This window comes from Pezoporus wallicus, unplaced genomic scaffold (assembly GCF_028554395.1).
Source record: "Pezoporus wallicus isolate ANWC-B61680 ecotype Strahan unplaced genomic scaffold, APGP_CSIRO_Pwel_v1 scaffold_6446, whole genome shotgun sequence".
NCBI lineage: Eukaryota > Metazoa > Chordata > Aves > Psittaciformes > Psittacidae > Pezoporus > Pezoporus wallicus.
In genome coordinates this window covers 9496121-9523904 of record NW_026636264.1, presented here as the reverse complement: position 1 = coordinate 9523904, position 27784 = coordinate 9496121, and the positions used below count along the sequence as shown (strand labels likewise).

General features: G+C 43.9%; 1 protein-coding gene across 4 annotated transcripts in view; it reads right to left on the bottom strand.

Annotated features, from left to right (window-relative positions):
- MTMR2 (myotubularin related protein 2) overlaps nt 1-27784 on the bottom strand; it is a 60139-nt gene that overhangs the window by 5894 nt on the left and 26461 nt on the right. For all 4 annotated transcript variants that reach the window (XM_057399812.1, XM_057399815.1, XM_057399813.1 and 1 more), the window contains 9 exons: nt 18578-18653; nt 15295-15389; nt 15007-15117; nt 13835-13936; nt 13107-13190; nt 5739-5888; nt 4759-4947; nt 2310-2495; nt 1255-1461 (listed from right to left, as the gene is read on the bottom strand). In XM_057399812.1, the coding sequence (XP_057255795.1) occupies nt 1255-1461; nt 2310-2495; nt 4759-4947; nt 5739-5888; nt 13107-13190; nt 13835-13936; nt 15007-15117; nt 15295-15389; nt 18578-18653 (1200 nt within the window). The remainder of the gene's footprint in view (nt 1-1254; nt 1462-2309; nt 2496-4758; nt 4948-5738; nt 5889-13106; nt 13191-13834; nt 13937-15006; nt 15118-15294; nt 15390-18577; nt 18654-27784) is intronic.

Genomic DNA, 27784 nt, shown 5'->3' with positions numbered 1-27784 from the left:
ATGCTTCTTGCTTCAGCTGCAGCTGTCGCCCTGGCTACTGCAGTAGTACAGTGTGCTAGATGTGAGCAGTACCTACAGGCACGGCATGTGGCGGGAACCATCACATAACACCTCGCAGCTTCCAAGTGCTGTACAAACACTGACCCAGCCCATCTCCCGCCACCTCAGCAGAGGCAGTGATGAAAGTATCCCCAGAAGGAGGCCTCCAGCCCTCACCGTGCTGTGTGGCCAACACAGGATTCCTCACAACTAGCACAGTGCGTGAGGGGCTGTGTATTACCCGGGAGCCCTGAGTACCGTACAAAGAGCACGTAAGTAACAGAGATCCCTACTTCTGTAATACCGCTGTCCCTTCACCAAGGGAAATCACTGTCGTTATCTTCCTCATATAGACAGGGAAGCTAAAATACTCATCATTCAAACACCAGGTAACAGCTTTGCTGCAGCAAAACTTAGTGCCTCAGTTTCCCCACCTTCCTCAGAGCACCTGACTATCTGACTATGCAACCCACTATCGCATGTGCTGTAAACAGACCTTGCTCTATCCATTGCCAAAATTAACAGCCACAAGAGAACAGCTACCAGCAAAACACAACAGGAACAAAGACTGAAAGGATTCTACTGAAAGGAGTCTCTCAATTCCCATCAATGCAAACCATAACAAACTGCTGCGTCATACATACCCACAAAGCTGCTCTCTGCCAGCTCTAGAGACACAACCATGAGCTACTCTTGATCCAGTTTCAAGCTGCTGATCTTTTACTTAAACAATTAAAAGCCTCCCCAAAAATAAAATGTCCCTGAAGAGAATATGAGGTCAAGGCCACAACCAAATTCACCACTCTGTTCAGTACCAAGGCATTTGTTAGGTGACAGTGTCCATGCAGTCTCAGAAAATAGACTGAACTGGAAAGAGAGGTAAGAATTACCCCAGTGGTCTCTGCCAACTCCCAGCAGAAACACCTATCCTGAACCCAAAGCACACTGTTAGTTTAAGGTTAAGCATGGGAACACATGTCAGTGAGGCACCTGAGAGATTTAATACTACCTGTCCCTGTATCTAACCAATACTGTGTCCAGGGAGGTTGAGAGATCAATGGAATTATAGGCAGAAAACAACAGCAACAGCATTATTCATCTTTTTAATGGGAGTTCAGCTGGGGGCCTTCCCACAGGAAAGGCCTAACTCCTCTGAAAGCCTTCAAGGTGGACAATAACCTTCTGTCCAGTGCCTTCCCCAGGCTAGAGACTCACCAGCTGAAATCTGTGCCCGAAGCTCAGCCACTCCTTCTCCACCAGCACTTCAAAGCCCCTGATAGTCCGGTAGTAGCCATCTAACATGAGCAGAGACAGGGAGGTGAGCTGGGCGGTCCGGTCCCAGCCATCACTGCAGTGCACAACCACAGATGTCTTCCCTGACTCCACCTTGTCAGCGATGCGAAGGGCTCCAGCGAGAATGAGCTAGGGCAAGGGGAAAAATGAAGTTACAAAACCTCTTTGGAACAGAGACTGTCAATGAAAAATGGCCAGTGACAACACAGGGCAAACCAAGGGCTCTGCCTGCCTCAAGGAGAATGGTAAATCAGTTCCAACTATTTTATAACTAGGACAGCAAATTGGTGAACACATCTGCTGTTCCAGCCAGATGACAACACATCTAAGCTGTGGTGTAGGCACACCTCTAGAAGAGCTATTGCATTAAGCTCAGTCCTTGAAGAGGTCAGGATTTAAAAGCAGCAGCAGTATGTGTCTGACACAAACACAAAAGGCCATCGCCTTGAAACTGCCCCAGAAGCAGGTCTGCCCCTTGTCTGCATTAGCAGGTTGACAATGTAAGCTGGACATTGATAAGAGAGAAAGAGCTTGATTTGAAACATCCAGAGAAGCTGAAGCATTTTGCCCCACTCATTCTGACTCTGCCTGGACTCCTGAAAGGCTGATGGGGCACAAACTCCCAGCACTTACTGGTCTGGAGCATCAGTAGCACCAGGATGTCAAGGATCCTCCAGTCAAGAACTTGGAAACTCTGGGACTCCTGGGCTTTCACTACTATGCATTGCCAGGAACACACTTCACTTCCAAAACACCATCTCTCAGTATTTCAACCCCCAGGCTCGTCCCTCTTCCCATCTCTTCCAAGATTCCGCATTCCATGAAATCATGGTTTTAGTTGTTTATAGATTTTAAGTCTTCAAATTGCTCATGAATTGAAAAATCCAGCCCTGGAGCTGGCTCTGGATAACCTTTCCCAGTGAACAGACTGGTATTTGTGGATACTGCGCCACATCAGGGGATGCAGAGATGCGTACCTTGATATGCTCTAGCCAGTGAGTTGACTCTAAATTAGACAGCCAGTGAGTCTCCTCAATATTGGGATACACAATTTCCTTCAGTTTTCTCAGTGACTCTCTCATAACATGGATATTGTGAATGTCCAGGAACACTAACTCTGCATTCTGATAGGCATCCTCGCTCTCATAGCCACCTCCTTTAGCCTGCAGAACAAAATCCACATACAAATCAGTAAGCAAATCCGTATTTTATACCTTATCCCCATCGTTTGCCTTGAGCAAACAACAGCTCACAAAATACCAGTGATTGTGCTATCTAAAGCAGGCAGAAAACACTGGATTTATCTTACAAATGAGAACAAACATGTACAGGCACACACTTTGTGTCTCTCTCCTAATGAATGCTGTAATTTTTACCAAAGAATATCACATTACAAGCTTTCTTCTTCTCTGTAATTATCATTTATCCCCATTCAAGCTGTTAGCTCACTAGAGTCACTGTTCTGTCATTTACAGATTTACCATACTGCTCCAGAAGAGTATGTCCCCCACACTAATTGCCTTTCCTAAGCAGAGGGAAAGACAGTTTAAAAATAAGGAAAAACATCAGCTTTAGTGCAACAAAGCAGTTCTGCCATTAAAACAGGGCTTAGAGTGATGGCATGAGACATGCATTTTAAAAGGTAGAAAGGATCCTGGAGACTAGCAACCTGTCAGCCTCACCTCTGTGCTTGGGAAGATCATGGAACTGATCCTCCTAAGAGCTATGCTAATGCACATGGAGGACAGGGAGGTGATTTGGGACAGCCAGCATGAATTCACCATGGGCACATCCTGCCTGACCAACTTAGAGGACTTCTATGGTGAAGTGACTGCATCAGTGGACAGTGGAAGAGCTACGGATGTTGGACTTCTGTAAGGTCTTTAACATGGTCCCCCATAACATTCTTCTCTCTGTATTGGAAAGATACAGATTTGATGGATGGACTATTTGGTGGATGAGGAAGTGGTTGGATGGTCGCACCCAGAGGGTAGTGGCCACAAGCTCAGTGTCTAGATGGAGATCGGTGACAAGTGGTGTCCCTCAGGAGATGCAATGACCAGCACTGTTTAATAGCATCATCAATGACAGACAGTGGGATCAAGTGCACCCTCAAACAAGTTTGGAGATGAACCAAGCTGAGAGGTGCAGCTGACAGGCCTGAGGGAAGGGATGCCATCCAGAGGGACATGGACAAGCTTGAGAAATGGACCCATGAGGCTCAAAAAGGCCAAGCGCAAGATCCTGCACCTGGGCTGGGGTAGTACCCCGGTACCAATACAGGCTGGGTGACGAAGGGATTGAGAGCAGCCCTGTCAAGAAGGACTTGGGGCTATTGGTGGATGAAAAGCTGGATGTAACCCAGCAGTGTGCGCTTGCAGCCCAGAAAGCCAACTGTATCCAGGGCTGCATCAAAAGGAGCGTGACCAGCAGGTCGAGGGAAGTGATTCTCCCCCTCTACTCCACTCTCATGAGACCCCACGTGGAATACTGTGTCCAGCTCAGGTATCCTCTGCACAGGAAAGACATGGACCTGCTGGAGCAGGTCCAGAGCACCTCTGGAAACAGGCCAAAAGAGTTACGGTTATTGAGCCTGGAGAAGAGAAGGCTTCAGGGACACCTTATTGTGGCCTTCCAGTACTTAAAGAGGGCTTATAAGAAAGATGGGGGTACACGTTTTAGCAGGGCCTATAGGGACAGGATAACAGGTAATGGTTTTAAACTAAAAGAGAGAAAACATTTTTTACAGTGAGGGCAGTGAATCCCTGGACCAGGTTTCCCAGAGAGGTGGTAGAAGAATCATCCCAGGAAACATTCCAGGCCAGGCTGGATGTGGTTCTGGGCAACCTAATCTAGTTGAAGATGTCCCTGTTCATTGAAGGGGGTTATACTAGATGGCCTTTGAAGATCCAGTCCAACCCAAACTGTTCTATGATTCTGTAACAGCAGGAAGAACTCAGCAACATCCCTAGACTTTAAAGATCCCCAGATTCAAAATATAAGATTTTGAAATTATATTTCAAATCAAAGATCATGACACCTGATTCTCAGAAGTGCTGAGTAGCCCCTGCTCCCATCAAGGTTAACAGGGACAGACTTCTGGTGCTTGTTAGAGGAAGCAGTCTTTCAACCACATTAAGTGAAAAATAGTGATAGACAGGGCTCTACAGTTTGACCTCAGAACTACTTTGACTTTTCCCCTTCCAATCTAATCTCATTTCCTGTTGTAGATTAATCCCAAGTGGGCCTTTAGTGGCCACACAGATATCTTACAGATACCAGTGCAGGTGTAAAAGTGAGATCACTGCATAAGATTCTTTTTACAATGGAAAACCCTTTGTGATCCTCAGCAATCATTTGAAATGGTGGTGGAAAATGTGCTCTAAATTATTACATTCCCTCTTTTGACAGGAAAAAGCACCTGACCTTATTGGCTACAGCATTCACACTGGGCCTTGCATCAAATATGAAGATTTTATGGGACTGAGCATTAGAATCCATGATGGCTTGAAGGTACTTTTCATCTTCCTTGCTTCGCTTGCCACTCACTCCCACCATTGGCTGGCTACAGCGAGTGATCGTTGCTTGACTTTCTGGGTGAATCCATGACAATACCTTTGAAAACAAATGAGAAAGAAATGAAGGGAAAATGGGATTCATTAAACCAGTGAAGTGTTTTACCTGTAATTGCTTGCTCTTGGATCCTGCCATGTATTAGCTGTGTCCAGAAGGCAGAATTCTAGTAAAGAACACTTGTGTCCTTACTCATTCTTTGTAGTGGCATTCACAAAGTTTAAACGAACAAGAGGTGACTGAATAAGTTTAAGCCTCACTTTTAAATATGATGCAGACTGTTGTCTTGCTTGAGTCACAAACACACTTCTTTACTGTGCAGTCACTGGGCTATGCCTTACTTTATGTTACACCATGTAAAGTTAGGCACTTTCGGAACAGATTTAATTTTCTATAGACTTGAGAAGTAAACCAGTGTATTTTCAGTTACCACTGAAATGATCATCATAACGTGTTTTGTCTTAATTTCATTTAATAAGCATTTTTGTCAAAAGCATCACTAAGTATTCCTCTATCCTGAAAGTCAAGAGTCAGCCAGACAATTGTAAACAGCTAAATAGGGCTGCTTTGTGTTTCCCAGGAACTGAAGTGAGATTCAGTCTGGGTTGTGCTAAGTTATCTTATCTTCTCATTTTGGTTTAGTCTACATCTCTTTCACAACAGTAGTTCCAGCAGATTATGTTGCTAACTCCTCAAACACGTTGCTGTCACTTTTATTATCCATTGACCATTTATTTGTTTCCTGGAATCCACTCAGCCCGATCCTGGTATTATTTATGGCCCAAAGGTATGTAACAAAGCCACATAAAAGTTGCTTCTTTTGTCACACTCACTGGTATGCGTCCTCTTGATCTGAAGGATGCTACTCTCTTTAATTCTTCATCAGGAATGTTTACAGGCACAGCTAGAATGGCAGGGTATGTATCACACAGCTCATAGCGCTCATTAATCTTGGTCAACCTCCAGCTTTCATTGGGAATTCCCTAAAGAGGAAACAACAGCAGGTTAGCCAATGAGTTGCTCTAAGACCTCACTCAGAACAGTCAAATCCCCAGACCTGAAATTCAGGGCAACTTTTGTTAATGAAGGACATTTAGGACTGGAGCCTGGGTCTGCATTATCTTGGTGATTTGCATTTCATGCCTCTTCTCCGAGAGGTACATGTTTTACTTGGCTCACTGAAGAACAGGAAAACTAGAAGACTGCAGATAGGCTCACCTATGGCAAAGAACTGTGAAGACTACAGATGTGGCAACACACATCATCCTCCTGAGGGCATCCTTAACATACCTCCTGGTCTCATCATGGTGCTTACAGGAGATCCAGGAGCAAGACAGAACGGGTGACCAACACTCCTCAGTTCAAACGTGGTAAATGGAAACTGGGGATGCAAAGTGGAGTTATGAGACAGGACGGAGGCAAAGACAGAAAGGAGAACAGGCAGTAAAACACCCAGCTGAATCAGTCTGTTTTGGCATTGTTCAGTGTTTCTGGTACAGCTGTGCAATCCACTAAAAACACCATCAATCTAGCACTGGTGTGTCCCTGGTTGTGTGACTGTATGTGATCTGGAAAGTGATGTGAGACTCTATGTTCCTCTCAGACCAAGCTCCTGTTGTACTAGTTTGGCTGGGAGAGCAGGGAATCTGCACACACATCAAGCTCAGCGTGCCCTGATGAGGAAGCAGCTCAACAGCTTCCCAACTGGTAAGCTCCAGATAACACCTGCAGCACAATGGGGATGATCCTGACAACCTGCAGATTTAGTTTGGCTGATGCTGGGGGTTAACAGATCAAATCAGTGCGGCTGCTACTGTGTGCCCGGAAGGGGAGATTCAAACAGACACTTGCTGCAGCAGGGGTGAGCACCGACACAAAGCATCTCTGCAGCAAAGACAGATCTACTACAGCGAACCAGGCGAAACTGCTAAGCACAGAGTCTGTTTTAGAGGAACATCAGCTCTTAAAACAATACATGCTTCTGTTCTGATTAACAGTACTTTATTTTCAGGAGGGTGGTGGGGCACTGACTGCCACTGTCGCAGCTCCAACAAGGAAATAAATGACAAATGCAGCACAGGTCAGATGAGCTGTGGTAATTATGGTTGAACCCACACGGGCTGCAGCTGGGTTCCTGTCAGAGCAGCGAGTCACGCTGTCAAAACAGGTCATGGTTAGAAATGGGAGGAGACGACTGTCTGATACCGAGCACACATCCTGCTTGTGAGCCACCCCTGATCCTGGGGCCCTCCCTGGGAAGGAAATGTTACTACAAGGAAATCAACAGCTGCCAGAATCATGAGTACTCCAAAACCCTATTTATGCCTGAAGCCAAAGAACTGGCAGAAACAGGCATCAAATATTGTGTATACATAGTCCAAGCTTACTGACGAATAAAACATGCTCAGAGGTGCACAGCCAGCATGGTATCTCCTGGCCCACCAGCTTTGCTGTCCACCACAGAATAGCAAGACTCTTGGTCTTAGCTGTCCATCAACTGTGATCAAACTGGTTACTATCCAGAAGTGACCTAATGGCAAATGACTAAATTGTAATCAGTCCTGTCCTAGTAAGTACACGGCTATACTGCAATAGATCCATCGGCAGCACTTGGGAGATTTCACCTCCCCCAAATCTGAATTCAAACTGCTGTCAGCACATTCGTGCCAAGGAAAATGGGAGCTGACAAGCAGTTACATGGAAGTAAAGCTCCTTTTCATTCTACCTTGCAACTCTACCAGTGCTTACAGAGATCAAGCAGTCACTGGCACTGCAAAGCGTCCTCGCTGTGCTGGGCAGAATGGCTTCAGCATACAGTGCTTGGTCCAGAACCAGCAATAAGTCTTTCAGGTGCACTCTGACAACTTGGATGAAATCTTTCCTCTGCAATAAGAACATCCATGACAAGTCCCCTGTCCTGGTTTAAACCAAGACACCCTCAAAGAAAAAAAATATACTGTGTCAGCATTCACGTTTCTTCTGAGTATCTGCTTTCTGTTGGCACTGGAGCCTCAAATCACAGCACCACTCAAAGAGGGCTTTGGATTCAGATCATGACTCTCTCTAAGGACTCAAAGCAAACAGAAATAAGCTAAGTGGGCTGGAAGAGAAGACAAATTTGCATCTTCCCAGAACATTTGCCATGATGCAGTGTAGGTTCTGCATTTATTCATGCCCCTTCAGATTTGTGCTTTCTCCAGCTGGATTCAATAGAAAAAGCTAAACATGACATAAAGCACACCGGTATTTCCTCAAGATACATTTCACTGCTTCCTGATAAGCTGTAAGCACCTGAAAGTCTACCAGCAACCCAACCCAAACTGTTGTTGATGTAAGTCATGCTGTCATGTTGGATGTTGCCGGGGAAGCTAGGGACCAGGTTAGGAAAGCTAAGGCCCAGTTAGAATTCTATTCTAAGTCAAGAAGGCTCTGCAGGCTCACAACTGGCTCTGGGAGCTGCCTGCCCAGCACCTGAAGCAGGAATCCAGGATTGCCTCACTAGCTGCAGGTCCCAATTGTCCGGAAGCTTCTAGGGAATGTGGCTGCTGGATGTCCACATCAGTGACCAGAGCCTGGTGCACAAGGTCTGGTTCTCCAGGTGAACTAACGCTGCTACTAGACTCTGATGTCAAGAGAATTCATGTGTTCGGTTGCTGCCAGGGGGCAAAGTGAGGAAGGCAACATGGCCATGTCTATAAATCAAATACGCCCATGACCATTCTCACTTGAGACTGCATCTCACATCCACACTATTAAACTCATTTATTCTCCAAAAAGGGCAGTTTGTCCAAACTGCCTACTGGTGATGGCCTCTGAACTGTGCCCATGTTTGGGAACAGGTGAGCTGGGCTTGCAGTGCTCCCTCTTCTCTGCTCCACCAGGACCTCTTCGAGTTCCAGCTCTGCTATGGTCCAGCTGCACAACCACAAACTGAGTCTGCCAAGGACACTGCAAAGCCACAAGAAAGAGCTGTGTGGAAATCCATAGGAAGACAAGAAATGTGTAACTGCAGATAGAGGAAGAGGATTGCTGAGATGGGGATCGCTGAGCTCAAGGTTACAAGAAGGAAAACATCATGAAATGTTTGTGTTAGCCAGTAAGTAACTGCTTCATACTCTCAATCTGCACACGTTTTGGTGGAAAAGTATCTTTGTGCATTACTAAAAATGCTCACACACATTCACTCAAGTGAGGGATGGTAATAACCTGGATGAAGCTATGCCTGGAACTTGTGATGAAGGTACCCCAGTGCTTGGGAACACTCCTTACGACTATCATCTAACCACAGATATGCAGCCTTTGTGGCACCTCCACATGCAAACCAGACTTTGTTTCCCTCTGGAAGGTCATTCATGCCCTACTTTAGTGTCTTGTGCTCAGTTATCACTTGACATGCTGTAGAAGATGGACTTTCTTCACTTGCAGGGAAAAACTGTTGAAGGCACACCAGCATGGCACTGAAACCACCACCTTGTAAAGCACATGTTTAAGCTTAAGCACATGAGGATCTTTCACCGACAGGAAAAAAGCCAATATCCTTGCTGGAATTACACACAATCAAATCTCTGGGATCCAGCAGATCACCTCTGAGCTTAGCCACATCCTGAGCTGCAGTATGCAAGGCAGGCAGGGTCCTGAGTTACACACCAGCAGTGCCTCTCAAAGCTGGTTTGAGCCATGAGATGCCAAGAGGCCGAGCACATTAGCTCAGGCACATCCCTGCACCGACACAGGATACGGCTGCCAGAGCCAAGCTGGTCCCTCTGCCATGTACTCAGCCCAGGTTGTGTCTACCTAGCACAAGAGAGCCGTGATTTGTTTTGCAGTAGAGACATAATGAGCACAAGCAGGACCTCAGCTAAACCATGGGACATTTAACAGGTAGGTGTCATTTTACTCCCCCAGGTTACACCAAACAATCCTCTGTAGGATACTGTTCTCATGCTCTACCTTTGTATGCTTGTATACTAATGCTGGGCACTTCTTTTAACTTCAAAACAGGTCAGCTTCTTTTCTGAATTTCTATATATTTCCTCTAAAAGCAGCCCTATACTTGGCTCCCTGGTACATATAACCAGAGCACATGATTAGACGAGCATGACTTCTGTAAGGAAACATCACACATTTCCCGCTTCACAACCCCTTGTAATATTTTCCAAATGCTCCCCACCTTGTTAAGGAAAATGAAAGCTTTAAGTTACTCCAAAGGCATCTCACGGCCTTTTGGTTTCAACTGAGTCTTATTCACTTTGCAGTTCTGTTTTATACTCTGCCAGCCCACGTGTAATAAAAATCAGGGAGCAATTTCAGTTTTAAATTTCATTTGCCACATGCGATTCCAGTTACCGAACAAATCCCAAACCTCTCTGAGTTCCTTTTGTTCTCCACAGGTTGTTTATTACTCCCCGTGGTTTTATACAATCACAGAGTTTTAATAAGTTACATATTTCCACCTTCCCAAGAATGCCAACAGAGAAGTCAGGGGTTTACTGAGTATCCTTCCTAATTGCCATAATCTCTGCCATCTCAACACACTTATGTTAATCTGAAAATAGAAATTATAACAAATAAATCATGCCACGCACAAACTTGCCATGTCTATAACTGCAGACATAGAGCCTACCACGGATCCTGCCCTGAAAGTCCTTTCTGGATGCCTGGTAGCATGCTTGGCTTCTACTTTTGCTCTGCTCCCCTCTCTGCTCCTGCTCCCACAGGGAAACAACCAACCCAGTCTAAGATACACCAAGCTAATGCCTGGCCATACTGCTGGGCTGTTTATGCCCTAGGCCAGCTCTTCTCTAATGGCTTTTAAACCAATTCCAAAAGGTCCTGCAGATAGTACATACGTCTTGCTTCTCTGTTTCTGGTCACAATTCATACAGTCAGAGGCAGGTAATCCCTTTATCTGATCTGATGATGCCAGTGGTGCTTTACTCTTAACGAATCTCTGCTGCCATTTCAGGACATAATCCTGATTTACTTTAGTATTTGTTATTGCTTTAACAGAACCTGGCTGGATTAAGAAAAAAGGCTAAGACATTCACAGAGATAAGTTGAACATCCGTAGTTATAAATGCTGAAATTAAACAAACAGCCTGAAATACCTAAAAGTTTAGGAGATGACATAAAGCCTCATGCTGCAGGACCTAAATCAATCTAACAAAAGGGATGAAATTCTCCTCCTGGCCAGATCACAACATAAACATCTACTGCAGTATCGTCTGCCTCTTCCTCAGCAGCTGGTGTTGGTCACTTTTGGAGATAAGCTACTGGAACAGATGGATTGTGTGATCTGGAATGGTAATGGCTGTGGCCCATCACGGGTATAATTCAGATAGGCCATGGCTGAAAAAAATCCTGGTTTGGATTCATTTTTGCAGTTACCAATGCAAGCAAATGAGGGTGGGGCTTCAGCAGATGAACGTTAGTTTGGTTTCTTGACATAAAGGCAGTCAGGCAGTTTTTTCTGTCCACACAAAAACGATACAGAAGCAGGTCATAACAAAAGCACACACTGCAGCAGTGTCTCAACTGAAACACGCTTCACACACAACAGTGCTACCTTGAGTCTCATTTTTCTTTACAGAAAGGCCACGAAGAGCTGTAAATCACATGCATGTAAATTTATATATCTTTTCAAACTCCTGCCAAATTTAAGGTGCAGCAAATCCCAATATAAAAACTAATATGGACAGAAAAGCTTGTATTCTAAAAACAGACACACCAAGATTAAGAAATTGGACTAATTTACCTCCAAATTCTCAAGGGTCATCTTTCCTTCGTTCCAGGTATTGTAAGAACGTCTTTTGTACATGATCTGTTTTAACTGAGGCTTGACTGAGTGAATGCTGGGCTTTACAATGAAGATTATTTTGATAGCACGGGTATTCTTTAGTCTTTACTCCAAAGTTATCAGACCTATACAGAAGAATCTCACCCATACAGCTTGGGCTGCAGATCCTTCTCTATAAACAGATCTTTCTTTAAAAAAAACTACCAAGAAAGAGGTGAATTATAAACAGAGCAGCAATTGCTGCATTATCTGGTCTTATTAGTCAAAGTCGACCTTAGATACAAGGTGTGTCACTGATTACAAATGATCAGAGTTTGTCTCTACGAGGATTTTAGGTTGTGGTATCTCACTGCAAAACATACACTTTGCAATGAATACATCTCACTTGCAATTAGAAGTCTAGAACCAGGGACTTATCTTAGGCAGCTATTTCAGGAGGGAACAAATCACCCCCAACAGTGAAGCACTCTCTCCCCATCTGCTAATGACAGGCCTAGATAACCAATTTAGAAGGCATGCCCAGCTTTTAGAAGACAAGAGCTATTAAAATAAATCCTTTCCTTTGGTTTTGGATGCCAGGAAACAGATGAACAACTAGGCTAGGACAAAGATCTGGTTTTGTTCTGTTTGTGGGAAAGGCCCAAATAAATCTTTAAATTACAAGGCTTAAAATATCTTCCTTTTACAAGGGAAAATTGATTTTATCCTGGTAGGTCTGGATGAGATAAAAGTTTGTGTCCTGGGCAAATCGTGCTGTTTCTGCCACTTGAGAATTTTACAAGAGTGATCTCACTATAAATAAAATAATTCTCCCATCTTTTCCACCAGGGAGGCAGGACTCCTAATTGACAGCCTGCCACTTCATTAATACCTTTGACCAATCTACCCTGGACGCACTGCAACTGTCTCTTCTAAGCTACTGTACATGAGAACACTCTCTAGGTTGATCTCTATGCTGATTCCCCAAGAAAATGAAGACATTCTGTATATAGGTTTTTTTTCCTTCCAGTTTCCTGTTTGAGACAGGAAAAACTGGAGAGAAATAAAACTCATAAAGCAAGAGCTGAGGTGTGAAATTCTACCAATGGGATGCCTGTACCTACAAAACACATCTTCGGTGTGTCATGAGCAGCGGCTCATGACTAAGCCAGAGCAATAGTTTTTTCTACCAAAGCCTAAAGTCAGCTCTCTGCAGCCTGAGTAATCTCCATCAGTGGATGTGACCGTCTCTAAAGCTGTTCTGCTGCCATCAATCACTGCAGTGTGGGGAACAGTGTCCTAACCCAGCCTGCGTGACATTTGTCAGCAGGACCATTGGCTGCTCCATGCGACCTGTAATTGTATTACTGCACAGACTCTCATTTCTGAAGAGCAGAGATGAGGAAGGACAAGGCACAATACCCACCTGTCGTCTGTACTCCCACGTGGGGTCATACACCTTCCACCCATTTTCTGGGAAAACTTCCTTGTACTCAAATGCAAAAAGTGGCTGAAAGAAAGAAAATTTACTGTTAAGAGCCCACTCAGAGCCCATTTTCAGGATGTCTGGTATCTCAAGTAGTAACTCACCGCTTTTAGGGCTCTGTGAAAAAGACTGACACACTTCCTGTAGCAGGCAATTAGTAAAACAATATACTTTCCTCTATACACCTGATCTTGCTTTTCTATTACCTAGAACTTCATGGACAAAAGGACTTTATTATTAGAGAAAGAAAAGACTACTTGGGCAAGAACACTTTTACATATTATAAACTAGATCCTTTCAACCAGTACTTAAAGCAGCAATTGCAATGTTATAATGTGACAGAGCAGACTAACTGCATTCCAGATTCGGGGCAGTGAAAACACTATTAGCTGTAAACCTTTGATGGATATCACTGAGCTTTAAGTATTTTCCCTGTGTTACGAGGGTGTACCAGTAAGTCATTCACTGCGCATGAAGGAATCCAGCCCCACAGTAGCTTTTTTTCCTGTTTTATATACGTTCTAAACTCCTACAGAATCAATTCTAAACCAGATTTTAAACCCAGCATTTCTCCTCCTTCAACAAAATGCACCCACGTGAACACTGTACCAAATAGATGGCACTGAACATCTGTGTCTTTTGGTAAAAACTGAGACGAAAATACTTACCAGATTATTTGAAACTGGGAAAGCATATTTCATGAGGTTCTCAAATATGGACCGCCTTGTTCTCCCTTCAGGCTTGTGAGCAAATCGCAAGTTTCGAATATCCTAGGGAAAAAAGAGGGAAATCAAATTGCAGGTTTCTGAACCACTTAAAGGAAAATCCAAAAGCCAGCATTCAAAATAGGGTCACACCACAATGCTCCTTCTGGTACTGATTTAATATGGCACTTTGAACGCTGCTGTACTGCAACTCTGGGCTTGGTTCAGTGGTTGTCTGCAGACTCCAACAAAGCCTGACACAACTGCAGAGGAGCAGAGGGAGTGCACAGGCACCTGATCACAGTATCTTGCCTTCACATGGCGTTCTCTACCTGCTGAAAGCCTAGGAGAGAGCCCAGGGACAAGCTATCTCTGATTGACAGGACTCTGTGAGACAGACCTAACTCTTACTGGGCTCTCATGCTGAGCTGTGCCAGTAGGCAGCTGGAAGGGACTGTGTCACGAAGTACTCCACACCTACTGCATGTAGGGAGCCAGTTTGGTGAAAAACAACCAATACCATCTTCCTTTAAAGCTTCCATTTCTGAGCACTCAAGAGAATGTTCAGAAACTGAGAACTCCTCCACTTTGCACAGCAGCAATTTCTACCAAGAGCGGTAACCCAGGACCTCCTTTCACAATCATCTACAAAATCTAATTCGGAAGCTAAATAAAGCATCTCTGAGATGCCAAGATTTTCCAGCCAAGCCTACACCTCAAACTCTTGTAGTAAACAGCTTAAAAGCCACCATCAGGAAAGGAGCTCTCAAGTTCAAGCACACGATGATGGTACAGCAAGTCAGAGAGTAAGATAAACAGCTAAAGACTTAGCTTTCTCACAAAACTGAGATTAGGTAATTGGGCTCAGACAGAGAACATTTCAGGCTGCATAAGCTGCATCTGTACCATTTGGCTATTGCACTGAACTGCTTTGCATATCCTAGGCCAAGCAGGCTGGCATATATTGTCTACAATGAGTGCAGCTGAAGAACCTTGAAAACTACTTTCAAAATCAGATGGGTTTTGAAGTGTGTGAAATTTTACTGACTGAAATGCTTTGCAGAACTTCCTACAGAGAAAACCTCTTAAAATATATGTTCCCCTTCCCCTCTTGTAAAACACAGATAGAAGTTTACCTTGCATACAATCTCCAGCCCGTAGGAATTCTCACCACGACTGGAAGCACCTCCAATTTTCTCCACTCTGTTGATTACACCTAAAGATGCATCTAGGACAAAAGGAGGGTCCTGTAGACAGTTGAAATTTGTGAGTTTAAAAAGGGGAGGGGGGAAAGTCCCCAGCTCCTGCTCCCTTATGCCTATATTCCCAAATTTATAGCTATGATTTCCACAGAATTACTCTCAAAGAACACCTAGGTCTAAATATTGAATAGCCAACAAAAGGAGATGGTTTCAAAAGCTTACCCGTTCCATGCTTTTAAAATACAGTCTATAATTGGTAACAGTAAGGGTTCCTCTGATTGCTCCAGTGAAGGGGCAGATGTAAGTAACATCCTTCGCTTTAAGAAAAGGGGAAAAAAGAAGTTAATTTCATGGTTAATTTATGAGAACATAATTATGATAGCAACAATATTTGGAGGCTCTACTTTTCAAAGCATTAAATGAAACAAAGCTTAACCTGGGCTTCTAGGCTAGAGCTAACATTCAAGTTTCAGTTCTGTGGAGAAGGTAAGAGTTTGGGTATGAACTGAGCTTCAGGCAAGTATCATCACCTAGAATCCTACCTCTACCCCTGGAAAAAGCCGGTATTTGGCTCCAAACTGTTTGCTCTTACTGAGCAATGCTTTGCCAGTACCTGAGAATATCATACACAAGAAGAGGAGATGATTCCTTGCCTAGATGCAGGCATTTGAAGCTGACAATCATGTGCATAAAAGCTGAGGATCATCCACAAGCTAGTTTGTGCCACCAAGGACAGGAGAAGGAGGTTCTCCTACACTGGCTTTCAGGATGTTTAGGTCCTTCTGCAGACCCCTGCACACAGTCAGCCCTGGGATGAAGGCCTTTGTGCTAAAAGCCAGAAGAGCTACAGCAGCCACGAATCTGTGTAACACCCAACTGCTGGTGATTTTATGTCTGAAGTCAGCGATCAAGTTACTCTGCAACGATCCAATTATTTCTGAGCCTGAGTGATGGTGACTCAAAGCAGTCCCCTTCTTAAAAGGCCTCAAACGTTTCTCACTTGTTCCAGCAAAAGGCAAGAGGTGCTGCTGGTTTTCCACAGCAAACACCTCCCCTAACTGCCCTTCTGGTTTATATCAATTAAAAACACCAACATTTAAGTTGTTCTCCTCCCCCTCCTCACTGCCCATCATGTTTTCTGCCACTGAAGCTGTTGCCTGGCTGTGCTGTGGCAATGGTTTATGCTATGACCAACAAGTAACAACATCCTCTCAAACACACAAAATTCCTTTCAGGAGAAGACCCATTGTCCAGAGATGCCAGACCCATGAAAGAACTCCCTGGACCATCTTACCCTCAAGCCTCCAAACCCTACAGGATCCAATTTGCAAGAGCTGTGTACAGTCAGGAAGACAACTTGCCTCCCATCCAGGTGGCAGCCACCACGCACAGGAAGCACACTGGGGTGTCAGGATGGGGACCTGTATTTCTTCTACCATTCTCCCATGAGATTTAGCTGGAAGGGAGGGAGGAAGAGAGACTGCCCTGTTCCAGGGCACTGGCAACTCATATAACTAAATCATCCTAATATCAGCTCTGCTTTTGCATAGTCTTTTCTGAGCCTCGAGATTTGGATATGGAGAAAGATCTTTAAAACATCAGGAGTGACTAATTCAGAGCAAAATACAGAGCACAGATATTTTTATTAAAAATAAATCACTATACATATGTGAGCAATTCATCATTTATTTCAATTCACATGCATTTGTTCAAAGGACAATGAAACACAAAATGCTTCTAGCCAGTTCTAATTAAACCAAGGGTTTCGTTATTGGCTGATTATTAATCACTTCTTTTCAAAGACTGGTTTGCAGAGGTTTGAAAGCAGACTCACAAAGCATAACAAGGGTGAGGGCAGCCTGCCTGGTTTTTCCCCTGGAGTTCCCATTGCTCAAAATAAAAGTTCAAAATGTTTTTAAAAACCCCACAACAAAATCTACTGATAAAAGTGTGCATTTATATCCAAAAGAGAGCAGGATTTCTGAGAAAAGGTGCTAGAAAAAATGTTTTCCAGGTAGGAAATCCCAGGCACGATCCCAAACACCAGCCTTGCCAGCCTGTAAGCCAGTGCACCTTTCACATTTGCATTTTATTAGCTTGGTTTCCTAAGGAAACAATTTTACTTAATTACACTGCACATGTACATATGTACCTACATGGCTTGTCTGACCTTAACCCGGCCATACTGTATGATTTCAGCATTCTCTGATAAACAGGGATCTCCAAGGCACTGAAGCGCTTCACTGTTTGTGAGAATGGATGCAAGGTATAATAGAGAGGTTGTATTAGTGCTACCACCAAGGGAAAGCCTAATAAGCTCAGTCTTTGGTAGATACAAGAGAATTCATGTGGGAGAAAGATACTAGAAACTGGGATTTACTAATTCCCCTGCTTATGAAATTCCTGTCTTTTCAGAGCCAATCTTTCTCTAGGTTACTGGGTTGGCTGAAACAATATTTTTTCCTTTCCCTGTAAAATACAAAGACAATTTCATTTGCCTTTCTTGACACTTTTAACAGGAAATAATTACTGCTGATGAATAACAAATCGTTCTCTTTTGCTGCCTTTGACTTTTTGCTGGACCGGGCAGCTGCTGTCTGGGAAACTCCAAAAGCCACTCAGTCTCAGACTTGCATGGCTCGTCACATCATTTGTCAACAGATAAAGCACTGGTAACTCTGATCTCTTACACTATTCCCCAGGAACCAAAATCTAGTGTTGCTGTCAGAGCTAGTTGCGCCCATGGACAGAGTTAGGTGTTGGTCTGGAGTGCATGGTTGAAGTACGAGTTCAGTGTCCCTAGGAAAGGAGTGGAGAACGGGACTGAGCATTGAGTTGACAGGCTTTTGCCTTTTTTCCCCGTTGTTGTTGTTGGGTGCATTTTTTTGGTGAGGTATTTTTATATTTTTTTATTTTTAGGACTGATATTGCACTCTTCCGTATCATTTTAAGAGCAAGGTAATACAGTAAACTAGTGAATGCAAAATCCTCCACAGAAAATTAATCTAGAGGCCTTACTCAAACTTTCGGAATGGAATGCTTCAGCAAACATGGCACATGTCAGAGTGGCTGGATGAAAAATAGCAACAACAAAAACCCATCCCTGTATCACAGGAAGTTCCCTGCCACAGCACTGTATCCTCTCCTTCAGTCTGTGACAGAGACTGGGTACACAATTGTGTTGTGTCAACATAAGAAGTTACCCTGTGGCAAAACAACTTGAAACAGTCAATCCATGTCTTCTCAGGAGGCAGCAAATGCAAAGCTGTACAACCCACCTCATTCCTCATGCTAAGATACATTGAATTGCCTTGTAATTGCTACATGGTAAGGGAAGACAGTTACCTTGGCTCATGCCATGTGCATTAACTTATGAATGAAGCAACCTGATTGTCGTTCTCAGAACATCAGCAATTCGCTGACACTGATGTCAATGACTGCCAATATATTTTGTTCTATGGATATTCTATTTGGTTAGCAAACAAGAAATTTCCTCTTCACGTACCCATATCTTTAATGGTCTCCCCTGGTAGCAAAGGTGGCTCTTCCATTTCAGCCAATTTATTTGTCTCCCTCAGGACCTAGACAAAGCATAGAAGTAGAAAAAGAAATTAATTACATTTTCATAAACCAAGAAGTTTGCACTTACCTGCAATGGGTCAACAATACCAAGGAAAACAAATATTCAAAGATCTTGAGGTACTACCTGGTGTCTCAGCCTCTGAAAGGCCAACACAAAGCCTGCTTTGTGAGAGACCTCAATGCAGTCCTCAAGCACAGCACTGGGCCATGCACAAGCGTTTAAAGCAAGGATGTCTGTGTCGGAGATGCTGCTCAAAGCAGGCTCAGTGCTTTGGTGGCACACTTCCCCACATGGCTGCTTTCCATGCCCTAACCTTTTCCTCACCAGTCCGTCACAACAAGTCAAACTCTCTCACAGTTACATACGGAACCAAAGGGATCAGTTCCTTTCCCCAGTGATCAACTATTACCGTTGTGCTATCAACTGTTACATAATTTCTAGTTTACACTGAGGAAAGATCACATCACTGTCTTCAATGAGGGTCCAACTACTGCAAAAATCCTGATTTGGCTCTGTAGGAGTGACTTGTTACAAAGGCTGGCTTTTGACAGGCATGAATAGGAGGTACCGTTTTGAGTGCCCAACTGACTCCTCCTCTTTCTCTTGGATTGAGATTATACCACAGAACATTACATTTCACAGATATGGCTGCATTTACACAAGGGTTATCACAATCTTATAGACATTTTAGGAAAGCACAGTTATAACTATGAAAGCACAGCCTGAGGTCTAAACCTATGGTAAGAACTAGGGGAGAAGAGCGTATGTAAGTGACCATGATTAAGGCTAAGTCTGTGTGGCCAAATGCAGACAGATTTAATCATATTGCCCATGCCCTGAAGTTGCCAAATGACCACAACCACAGCAGCACACCAGTTGCACAACCTAGTAACAAAGAGAACAGGTTAGTTAGTCCAGACTCTGCCTCATCATGCAGCAACCACAAGACTTTGGGTTGAAAGCTGGCATGCATCCCACCTGGTGGAGATAGGCAGAGAGAGCTCATGTCTGCTCAGAACTTGATGTGCAGACTCACCCAAGATGCTTTCTCTATCTTAATGTGAGGAAAGAGAAAGAATTGTTTTAATTTTCTAACAGGAAACCCCTGCAAAGAAAATTCAAAGACATGGCCTAAAGTGGCACTCCAAAACCTGCCACGTCTGTGGTCAGCTTTCATGTAGACTCAAGCAAGAAGGAGAGCCTCAGGGAAAAAAATTCTCTAAACTATGTAAAAGAATGAAAACAAACCCCAAAGAAACACCACGCCACAGCAGAGCATGTTCCAGCATTTTCACACAACAGACTGACATATAGATGAAAAGATTAACAAGATCAAAGTCTTCTTGGGAACAAGATGTGCATTTTAGAAAACACATTCAAAAGACTCTTAAAAAAGATAATAAAAGCAAATACAGCCCTGGCTTCTCAACAGGAACTTCACCACTGCACCCACTTAGGCCAGCTCTTACCAGGGACGCTTGGGGTCTGCAGCATGGGTAAAGGGGGGTCACTGTTGACAGAGCTCACACTAGCAGCAACTTGCAGGAAAGCTTCTGCCCCCATCAGCAATACCAATAAAAACAAGGTTTTGCTGGTGCAACGAGCAAAAGTCTATGCTGAGGTCTTCTTAGCACAGCTGTATTGGCCGAAGATCACAGACCCCATCAAAGCCCTGACTGACAGCCTCCCTGACAAAAGCCTGGGACGCAGACCTGCTCTCAACTCCTGTGTGTCAACTCTGCGCTTGAGTAACAGCCTTGAAATTAACAGGATAACATCTGGATTATGCCAAATGAGATGGGGTCTCACTGGCTAATTAGTCTGTAAGTGGTGGTCATCTTTGTGGTCTTTTATCTTGGAAGGACATTAGTAACAACGCACTCCACACTCAGGACAGGATCAGGATGTCTTTGAGAAGGTCCATACGCCAAGTGGGCAGCAGCTGCTGCTAGGATCACTGCGGTCAGCAGCTGGACCCACTGCTCTCTTGCAGATGTCAGCGGGAGCTCAGCCAGCGGTAAACATTTGGGGGGCTGGGTTACATCTTAAGCCAAAACAAATATGAGGTAAGATACATAGAAAGCATTCAGTATGACAAACTAGGTGGTCAGTGCTCAGATGGGCTTTAAACACTGTACTGCATGTGGAGGAGAGAAGGAGGGAAGAGACAAGCAGTATAAAAGACAAAGAGCTCCATGTCAACACCACTCTGTAAAGACAAGGTTGAAAGCTTTCTCAGTTTAAAAACTGGCTCTTCCAAGTCTAACAAAATCCATCTGCTCACTCACACTCTCTGAAACGTGGAGTCCCCAGGGTCAGAGGAAAGGGTTAGCAACCCAAACCTCCACTCACTTCAACACAGGGCATCCTGCAAGCACAGCACTTCAAGGTAGACAGCTTCTGTCCCCTTGCCTCAAAACCCACTTCTTTTTCCTTTCTTTTCCCTTCTCTTTCCCTTTTTCTTTTCCTTTCCTTTCTCTCTTTCCTTTCCTTTCTCTTTTCTTTCCTTTTCCTTCTCTTTCCCTTTCTGGTACAGAGTTGAGGACTAAACTCATTTTCATCACCTCTCAGCTGACCTCAGCCCCACGACCTACCTCAGGTAACACAGCACTGACTGCCTCCATGATGATTTCAAAGTCAGTGCAAGTACTTCAGCCCTGGATAAGTCATCCTTCCCAACAGGACGAGACAGGCATGGTCAGAAAGCGCAGGATAAACACTTTCCTGGAGTGCCAGTCTGCAGCATCTGCCCAGCTCTAGACCTTGAACAAGCCTCCTAGCTGGAATGTGAACTCTTGAAACCAACCTTGGCAGAATCCGAGACATGAACAGTAGGCATTTTCCTGAAATCCGGCTCCTTCAAATTGATTTGGGGAAACACAATCTGCGTGCAGCTGACAGTGCAGGCAACAGGCAAAGGAGAAGACATCTGGGGCAGTGCTAAAGGGCAGCAGGTGGTAGGATGGAGGAAAAGTGGGTGGGTAAGGAAAGATAAGTTTTGGAAATAGATCAAAAGGAAAGAATGGGATGAGACAATGTACATGGAGCTCTGGGAGGATGCTAACACCATAGATGGACCGTCTGCTCCTTATATGACCAAGGAGATGACATAAAAAGCCCTTCCATCTTACTGCCATCCTCCCCTTTCTCTGCAGATCAATAAATGGTTTATTAAACTGCGAGAAGAATCTATTTTGGTACATTAGCCTATTTTGAAGACTCTAAAAATAACACTCTTGGGCCCAGATTTAGCACTCTGCAAGTCCTGCAAAGTGGAATTAAGAGCTCCAGTGACGCAAGGAAGCAAGTAGGGGAGCCAGAGACACGACTGCAGCAGCTCTGCTGCAGGAGAGTGACAGCTGGCTATTTATGTACTATCGCTATTGAGGCAGGTGCCATACACCTCTGCAACTGAATGCTCCACCTCTGTGTGCCTCAGGCGTCTCAGCTGTTTCCTGGGAACAAAACTAAAGAGTGCTTACACTGTAATGAAGGTTACAGCCACAGCTGGGCAGAAACAGCATTACTTCGGAATAGGACCACGCTGACATAGAGCCACGCACTGGCCGTATCTGTCACAACCATCACTAAGATGGTTTCTGTAAAAAAACAAATACAACCACCAAAAAATCAGCAGACTACACTGCTTCTAAGCTAAAGATCTTTGTTTTATTTCCCCCACAGAAACGTTATGCTTGGTAACTGAATCTCTGGGGGAACAGAGAGTTTATTTACACACCAGAATAACCTTTATTTCTGTCTTCTTTTACCAAATGACATCACCTACCCATTCCACCCATCAGCAGCTCTCCCTCTACATAAAACAGCCCTCTGGGATGCTGAGCATGGAAGTACCTTAGCACCTAACACAAGTCCTGCCTCAGCTCAGAGAGGGTGTGAGGACTTCATGCCAAACACCTACCTTTGTTCTCCCCTCAAGCAGTGACTTGGCAGAACAAACCCACACTTGCCACATTTAACAATCGCTTCTCTTACTCCAGGATCCCACCTGTGTTAGCTCAGCCCACTTACCCATGCTGAAGGTGCAGAGCTCTTATGCCCTCCCACCCACAGCACCCAAGGCAGGGAAACCCTTATGCTGCATTGTTGGCACAACATGCAGATCTCAGCAACAAAACAATCTCCTTTGCTTGCATGTATGGGGTCAGAGGAAGAGGTTTCGATCCTGCTGAAAAGGTAAGCCTGAAAGGGTACTGCAGTTCCAAGCCCCTCCAGTTCCAAGGCGTGTTCACACTGCCTCCTAAAGCAGCAGCCAGCATGCTGCTCAAAAACCCTTCTCCTGATTGACGTCCCCGCACAACTCATACACATAGCTCATCTCAAGCAGTGACAGCCAACTCAGAGTGGTACAAAGTAATACTGCACTCTAACTCTAAGCACAGGGTCTCAGAGGTCTGTACAACGCTGAACACTGTTCCAGAAGGACCTGGGAGGGTGCATGGAACTCTGAATTCAGGGTTTGCTTTTGCCTGGGTAGAAACCAACTGATCTATTTTCTTCTTGTGCTGCTTGTGAGGTGTTTGCCTACCAGCAGAGCTGCACAGCCAGGATGACAACACACATCAATGCTGGCTGAGGCTGAGCCAGGACTGCCTCCTCCTCCCCAGCCTGCCAGGGCTGTAATAGCTCCCCTATCTAGTTCAGTCAGGATGCCTCAGTTTGCTTAATGGCTTTTTTAATGGATGATTTTCCATAAATTGGATCAGTTTGCCCGGACTGGCTCAGGGTATGACTACATGAGCAGAGATGTAAACCCAGGGCAACAGAGGGAGGGCAGCAGGGACTGACTAGGGACAGCAGCTTTGCCCTTGCACACTGATGTCTGCAGCACAAACCTCCAGATAACACAGATGGATGAACAGAACACCCGAGGTCCCTCCCAGAAATTTTCTCTTCATTCTTTCCTACTTTCTCCTGAATACTTGAGTCCAGAAACCCACAAAGGTCAGGCTTTTTGGCTTTGTGTTACCGAATTGCTGTGTTACAGTTTTCCCAAGTCTGCACAGATTCTTCTGGCCTGAATCACAATCAGAATGATCAAAAAGAATCATTGGGTTAGAAAAAAAATAAAACGTAGCTCTTTTGTGATGTTTTCCCCCTCTCCCTGGTAACACCCTACACACTCCAAATCATTCTGCACATTTTGAACGGATTTGTTATACATAAAGCCATAGCACTGGTGCAACATGTCCAACCCAACACCATGACCACTTGCTCAGCATTATTCCTTTCACCAAAAACACGTCTGCCCCATCTATTGAAAAAACAAGCTCTCCAAGCTTGGAGCTGTTTTTGTTCCAGCTACACACAGTCCTGTTCTGTGTTTCCTACAGCAGGAAGCCAGACTCTTAACTGGTCCCTTGATGTAAACACATATAACCTGTCTGTACAGACAAACACAAAATCCCTTTGCATCCACAGCCCCTGAACTCACAGGTTTGGCACGTCTACCTTGTGAGCACACACTGGTCAGCAGCAACAGGCAGGATATAGGCTGTGGGGACAAGAATGTGTGTGTTGTACTTGTGCAGGAATGTACATATAGAACTAGTAGATTGTAAAAATATGTAGCTTTTCAAATTATGGGTGAAATATGGGTTTGAACTCACCAGCCAAGTGAAAGCCTTTATCTCCTACAGGAAAACATTTGTCTGATACTTGTAATTTTAATGAACTACCTGGGAAGATTCTGCTTGTAGTTAATATAGCTAAACTCTCCTTTTTTTTTTTCCTTTGTTAATGTCTTTCTCTCAAGGACTGTCACTTCATTAAATGCCCTCCTGAATCAGCACTCGTGCCACTCTGCAGGCAGGGTAGTCAGTAAACTGCAGGAATATCCATTTCATTTAAAACTCTAGATCTACATCTGATCTAGTCACTCCTGGTACGCTGTACAGTCAGTGGAAAGCAGGAGACCAGGAGATTCACCCTTAGGATAAGTGCCTTTCTTCCCACCCAAGGCTGAGAACAAGGGTAAGTAACTCCAGTGCAGATCTGGTAGGGTGAATCCCATCTCTGGTGCTCCACTGTGGCCAGTGTAGCAATGCCCAGTCTCCTGGACATCTCAATACAACCAAGTAGTCACAACCTGCACTTTCCAAACCTTCTCTGTGCTGAGAGGCAGCAGGAGATGAGCTAGACCGCATCCAAAAGTTGCATGAACTGCATTAAAACAGGCATGACTCCAAAGCTTGTAGGATAGGTCGTCTTAGCTGAGTTACCAGAGACAGCTTTTGGGTCAGAGCTGGCTCCTCTCTGCTGTCTCAGAGAACCATATGAGGGAAGTCAGCCTTTCTGCAAAGGCTTAGCCATAGGATTATTTTTACATACTTACGCTTTTTTATTTCTTTCCTTTGTAAATTAAGAGCAAAAAACCCCACAGACACTTATGCAACCAATGTTTTTCTCCTTTCAAATGCCTTTTTGTGGTCTCAGACCCATGTTCACCTATTTCTTCCCCTGAACTGCCCTCCCATTCCATCCCTTTCCTCTTTCACTGCTGTTGGCATAAAAGTCAATCAACAAAGGACAGTGCCACTATGGCAGGTGTATCAGGACTTATCATTACCCCTACAACAATGCAAAAACCTCTGAAACAAAATTGATAGAGAAGCTCTTTCCATCCACCTCAGGAAAAAAACAAACAAACCCATGAGGTTTTCTCTCCAGCCAAAGTTGACAGAAGCTGCAGAACTGACATGAATATGTGCAGAATCAAAGACCCCTATGCTTTGTTAGGGTAATTTTTCATAGGTTTCTTCTCTCAATGAAACATTTAGGACACATTTTTTCTAGCATTTTGATGCTAAGATGGCTCTGTCTTCTCAATACTCAATTAGAAGGACCATAAAACAATAGCCACATGTACCTGACAAAGCCTCCTGTAGCCTGCAAACACTGTGCTACTTCAGAGAGATTTTCAGCCACCATTTACCGCTATTTCAAGCTTACTTGGAGAAGATTTATGTGCTATGTATCCTACTGGAAATGCAATAAAACCTAAATTGAGTAAGTAAATGGACTCTGGTCATTATTTCTGAATCAATAAGAATATCACAGCAGAATGGCTATAGGAAAGAACAGCAGTATCTCTGCATGACTGAGGCATAGGGACTCTTCTGAGGATTATGACCAGATGGGTGGATAACTATGTTAGACATTCAGACCAGCAAGATATTAATTGCAGGGAAATGCTTTGTGTCTTATTCTTTTGGGATATTAGAAATTCAAAGAGGAAAAGGCAAAACACTGTGGACACATGGATCATTTCAGAATAGTACACAGAGGATCATATATACTGTCCAAAGACCACATCAAGCCCATGCAGCTCCTGAGAGAGCCTTCAGCAAACAAGGCTAACCTACCTTGGTTGAAAAACAACACAAAAGGCATTTAAGTTATCAGTAAAATGTTCTGACAATAGATCACTTATTATACTACTCTGAAGACGATAATCACATACAATGGCCACTGCAATTGTCTTTTGTCTATCCTGCCCTGATACAACTAAAACCAAAAATCACAAGTATGATCTGTACCTATCATAGATATTTTGAGTAAGTACAGAAAGGCTGGAGAAATCACTTGCTTACTTACCACTGTCTTGAAAAATCTTCAGGAAGAAGCTGAAGATTAGTATATCTAAAAGAAATAATAGTCACCAGGGTAATATAAAGGGACTCCTGTGCAGGAGGAAGTAGACACCATGCAGTGCTTCCCTGGGGTTTTCTGCTTTGTTTTTTCTGCTATGTACTTCTCCCCTCAGACCCGAGTGTCCAACGATGAAGAAAAACCTCTCTGGGCTGTTGAATCTCTTGGGCCCTTGCTACAAAAGTGCAAGGCAAGGCTTAGAAGCTCAAAGGAACACATTGTTGAGAGCCACTCGTTCAACCACAGCTGGCTTGTCTCTTCAAGTTTGCATGGCTTGGTGCCTCAAGACAATCCTCTCATTAGGCTCTGACAGAAAGTCATCATTGACTCAACACAGCAACACTTCCTGGCACAGAAGGTTGCAGATAGTATCTATTCAGGCAAATCCAACATTTTTTAATACAGAACCTTCTTCAGTGCCAAGGGTCCCACATATGTCTGGAATGACAACAGCTCTCTCCTCCACTGGCTGCTCATTAGCACATTAGCCTGACTCTATCCTTGCTTTAGTTTTACTGAATTTTGCCTAGCAAACAACTTACACAGAAAAACAAAATAATATTTTCAAGGAAAGCATTAAACTGGTTCAGTAAATATCATATTCTCAGTCTTAAGTAACAGAAAACACTCCTTCCAAAAAGTGCATTATAAATTCTACCAACTAAAATAAGTCACAGAATCTGTTACCAAGATTTTCACTTTGGACTTAAGTGATATACATATAAGGATTCAAGATACAAGTAAATAGCTATTTACAATGGGTAAACAATCATACAGAGGGGAATGAAGATGTTCCATTACGTGCAAAAACATCTACAGAAAACCAAATCTTGGCAGGTACTGTGTGCAGTCACAAATCTGCATGCTCCTTTTAAATACCATGCTTGTTCATTCCTGCCTGATTTGTGCTTCAATCTACAAAACTACAAATATAGGGAGGGAAAAAAGGGGGAGAAAAAAAAAATCCACCTCTTACCCAGTTTTAGTCAGCAAAATGAGAATTCTTGCACTTTGTAACTAGGAGAAATACGGCAGTCGATTAGGAAGAGTTGAAAATATTTGAACATATGAAGGCCATTTGCTTATTATCCTTAGTTTTCCATTCCTAATAGATGGTGATCATAAATGCTTCCAGAGATTTCTTTCACTGTGCATTACTTCAAATTCAAACATTCAGGTACCTCTATATATGAAAAATTAGCAACGCTTGCTGTCTTTGCTCTCTTCTAACGAGATGAGCACTTAGGGAGTATTACTGCCATGTAAAGGAGACAGAAAACTGACTGCATCTGGCTTCTCCCCCATCTAATTTGCATGAAATCAATATTTTGCAACCCAGAGGTTGGCTACTCTGTGTTTTTGTTTCCTTGCAAGGGTGAGGTGCAGAAAAGGACTTACTGGGGAGAGGTGCAGGGAGGGGACCAAGATTTTCCATCCCCTAGGACAGTTTAAAAAGAA